Here is a 4,496-nt window from a genome sequence, read left to right on the forward strand (position 1 = left end):
GCTGCAACCTGGAATGTGCAACAGCATCAGAGCAGCACTGCCTAGCAAGAGGTAGAACTTAATATGATGATGATAGTGCGTAGTTTGCAGCCTAGTCTGTAGCACGTACTGTTCTACCTATCTGAAAGAAATGTTTTTACTTGTCTGTTCAAGTGGAAAGACAGGCTGGTTGGTAATGTTCATTCAAATGCATTTTTTTAGCACAAACAGACAGGACGTACGAAAGAGACAAGCAGGACAAACACATGCCTGTTTTCTACGCCCTGTCTGTTTGGCACTGAAAAAATGCATTTGAATTATCTTCAGTGACACGGGATAAAAGAGGTTAAGGGAGGATGAAAACAGATCCCCAAAAATTAAATGTGCAAGAAAAGTAGCAATGCTAATTGCAATGTAGCACCTCACTTCAGCCGTTTCCAGCTGTACAATGCATTTAAAGCTAGTGACATTCAAGGATAAATCATGTTTTGCCAGATTTTCATACCAGTTCCAGATGTGAACATCATCATCATCATCAGCCTGGTTTCGCCCACTGCAGGGCCCTTGTCTCTCCAATTAACCCTGTCCTTTGCCAATTGCGGCCACCGTATTCCTGCATATTTCTTAATCTCGCGTGACCACCTAACTTCCTGCCGTCCCCTGCTACATTTGTCTTCTCTTGGAATCCACTTCGTTACCCTTAATGGCCAGCGGTTATCTTGCCTTCGCGTTACATGCCCTGCCCAAGCCCATTTCTTCCTCTTGATTTCAACTAGAATGTGAATATCAGGTCTGCCGCAAAACGAAAAGTCCTAGCAATATATCAGGTAGAGGATCACCACACAAGCAAGATACACTGCGAATATACCAAATGGTGCCAGCGTTCACAGATTACTGTCTATACTTTGATTGCTAAATACACTTCCTCTACACTAAGAATTCAGAATTCACTCAGCTGTTTCCCTGCCTGACGTTCACTGTACTTCACTACCGGTATATGTGCAGCGTTGCGTCCCAAAGCTGCACATGGGCTATGAAGGATGCCATGGTGAAAAGGTCTGGATTGATTTCAACCACCTGGAGTTCTTTAATGTGCACTGACACCACACAGCACAAGGACATTGTTGCATTTAAATTTTATCGAAATGCGTCTCTTATAAGTTTGCAACTATGACACCGTAAGAAGGGTGATCTTGCTAGATCATAATAGCTCGCACCCTGTGAGTGAGCCCACTGACACTGTATTACTCAGAAACATTCTTTACTCAGGAACAAAAAAACATTTATTGCCAGCCACATCACTGTGACATGTAGGAAGGTGCAAGTTACACTTGCTGTTCACAGACGCAAGGAACAGCAAGAAACATTCCTTGCTATAGTTATACTAAAAGTCTTATTATATGTACAGCGCAGTAGAACTGTTTGGAATAGACATCTGGAAAAAATATATTGGTCTTGTGAGTGCATTGGTATCCTGCATGAAAGCCCACAAGGTGCAATAGCGCTTCGTCGCAAAAAAATAAATGTTTACATTCCTTATTGGCAGCTCAGAAGGTGAAGATTATAGCATTATTTTTTTCTGATTAAACAGAGAAAAACATGGCACCGACACTGTTCAACGTGAAGAGAAAAAAGCTCACCTTCACCATCTGAATGAAGCAAATGACACTTGAAAGACGAGGGCAAAGAGGGTTGACACACTGTGAAAAGCTACGAGCATGTTTTGCATCCCCTTTTGCCCTTACAACTCAATTTGCTCCAAAAGCGTACACACTAGCCCACAATTTTGCACTCAACATTTGTGCTGTGCCTATCATGACTGAATACCAGTTCATTTTCTGAAAGTCTTCCTGCCCTCACAGAAAATTATTATGCACACTGACTGAAGGTTAAGAAATAGAAATTTACATTCTACCCACCCACATAGGCTCATAAGAAGCAGGCTGAATTTCCTAGAGGTTCCTGCTGGTACAAAAGGTGCTCTACTCTCATATCGTCTCTCAATAAATAATACCTCTGGCAGGCACTTTCTAGACACTCTGTCCAAAAAAATGCTTTCAAACAAACTTCTGTAAGCAGATATTAAAATTAAGAAAACATGTGCTGAACATGCAGCATTAGCCGTCCTTTGCAGTGACATGTATACGGCTAGGCTATATTAGCACTCCCTGACAGCCTTTAACGGGAATGCAGGCTGTGGAAAGTTCATTACAAGGCCTTATAGCAGTCATAGGCAAAGCAACCAATTCCATGCATGAAACAAAACTGCTTGGCCCAATCACTCCCATCCACAATTATCATTTCAATGAAGCAAACTCTCTTCACCTCGCACAATGTAAGCATCACATTTTAGCTCCAGCTGCGTCGCCAAGGGGCACCGCTCAGAGTCCCTTGTTGTAGTACAGCCTGGCTGGTGGGTTTGGCAACTTTCGCACCACCTCTTGCAACTCGGGCTCTAGGTGGCTCACTTCGATGTGGCTCTTCTGGGGGAAGATGGCGCAGCACAGAGGAGTCGCGAACACCAACATCAGACCGCACATGCCCACTTGTAGCGGCGCGCTGATCCACGGATAGCGCTGCAGCACGCCTTTCTTCTCCAGCTGGTTCATCACGATTGGTGGAAAAACCATGCCAGGTGCGGCCATACCCACCCTGGAGAGAACGACCATGGCAATGGCCCACTTGGCAGCCACCTTGGACTCGCCGATGCGGTTGCCGTTATCGTCGACCACGGGGATGCCGTGCCTGATCTCGCGCATCCTCATCATCGGGATGTTGACGCAGTTGGCCGCCGCCACGGCACAGAAAGGCACGAAGCGACCGACGAGCGGCGGGAGCGACTTCACCAGGCTGTTGAGACCCAAAGCGGTTCCCAACGCACCGCCGGTGGCAAGCACGTAGGAGAGACCCAGCGTCGAGAGCGGGATCGGAGAGTCGCCGCTGCGGTTCGAGTAGTTGACGACCGCGTTAAACGACTGGTTCACCCACTGCCAGAAGACCACCTGCGGCGTCGTCTTGTAGAAGGTTAGCATGCAGCCCGTAATGCTCATGTTCATGGGCACCTGGGCCGACATGCGGCCGATGAGCGTCACCTTTTCGCCGGTGTCCGGGTGGAAGGCCGAGTCGTAGATGTGCTTCGCCCGCCACAGTTTGTCCTCTGTTAGCCCAGGCAAGCTCTCGCCCTTGCGGTAGCGCGTGACGATGTCCCGCGATTCCTCCAAATCACTGCTCGTGCACAGTAGGTTCAGCGGATTGGTGACCGTGAAAAAGTGCCGCGCCCTGCCCCAGTAGGTGCTCTGGTCCCACCGGGGCTCGTCGATGTTGATGCGCGTCTGCATCCTGCTTTGCGTACCTACTTGCGCCGAGGTGCGTGTAGCGGGAACCCCTTTTTCGCTGCGGACGGAGAGCCGCCGCGATGCCGCCGCTGGTATCGCTGAGTGTCTCGCAGCGGTCGACACGGAGGGCACGGACGGACGGTGCCGACGACGGAGAGCGATAAATCGACGTCCAGAGCAGCCGATCGTCGGACTCCACGCGGCTCACTCAATTTTCCTGCTTGCCTAGTGAGGAAATATTATGTAAGGAGCGTTTTCTCTGTGCTTTCTCTAAACCTGTTTATTAGTAGTTGCTTATTTTTAGTAATTATTCAAAGTGAAGCAATCTATCTTGCTAAGAATTAGTAATGCAGATTTTACAAACGCAACTGTAATATATGCTGGCGTCATCATCTGAATAAATTCTAAAGTAGAATGTAATGTTTTACAAGTTCGCCACCAGATGGCGGAACAAACCTTTAAACTTCTTTGGGTTCGCGTTTTTTTTTTTTTTTTACCACGTTGGCGCGTGATTTGACTACGGTCTGTAGGTTCTTGAATATTTGGGGGCCGGGTTTTAAAAAATTTCTATGTAAAATCTACTACCCCATTCGAGCTGTAATAATGTTCACAAAGTAGCAAAATGTGGTCTACGTTATCTGATAAGCGATTCAACATCGGTACTTGCCTAGATTTTCCGGAATGGATGGAAAACTACTCTCGGCGGCGTGCACATTTTTCGCAGAAGCGAGTCGAGAAGCTGCATTGACATGGTGCGTCATCTGTCGAGTGGCGAGGCGACCGCCATCTCCGGCAAGCGCGCCAACGGCCTTGCCGGGTTGCCTCGCCACTCGACAGATGGCGCACCATGTCAATGCAGGACCCTATCGCTTCTGCGAAAAATGTGCACGCCGCCGAGAGCAATTTTCCGTCCATTCCGGAAAATCTAAGCAAGTACCGATGTTGAATCGCTTATCAGATAACGTAGACCACATTTTGCTACTTTGTGAACATTATTTCAGCTCGAATGGGGTAGTAGATTTTACATAGGAAATTTTTAAAACCCGGCCCCCAAATATTCAAGACCCTGTATATTCCGTGACAAGCAGCACTGTGGCAAATCAAAGCCGTGGTATGCTTCTTTTACGATTTCCGCTAGTATGTTTTGTGGTATAAATGCATGTATGCCACACCATACCTCAT

At 47.4% G+C, this 4,496-nt stretch overlaps 1 protein-coding gene across 1 annotated transcript; it reads right to left on the minus strand.

The window, feature by feature from the left end:
- Positions 1 to 1,223: 1,223 nt before the first annotated feature.
- Positions 1,224 to 3,472, minus strand: Sfxn1-3 (Sideroflexin-1-3). The gene has a single exon (XM_089572733.1). It carries the CDS (start codon positions 3,315 to 3,317, stop codon positions 2,361 to 2,363), a length of 957 nt encoding a protein of 318 aa, XP_089428859.1. The 5' UTR covers positions 3,318 to 3,472; the 3' UTR covers positions 1,224 to 2,360.
- Positions 3,473 to 4,496: the final 1,024 nt, after the last annotated feature.

Source organism: Amblyomma mixtum, chromosome 2 (genome assembly GCF_055824585.1).
Source record: "Amblyomma mixtum isolate Tamu chromosome 2, ASM5582458v1, whole genome shotgun sequence".
NCBI classification, from domain to species: domain Eukaryota; kingdom Metazoa; phylum Arthropoda; class Arachnida; order Ixodida; family Ixodidae; genus Amblyomma; species Amblyomma mixtum.

Excerpts from the sequence above, each read along its gene's own strand:
- Sfxn1-3 (XM_089572733.1), bottom strand. The coding sequence starts at position 3,317 with ATGCAGACGCGCATCAACATCGACGAGCCCCGGTGGGACCAGAGCACC.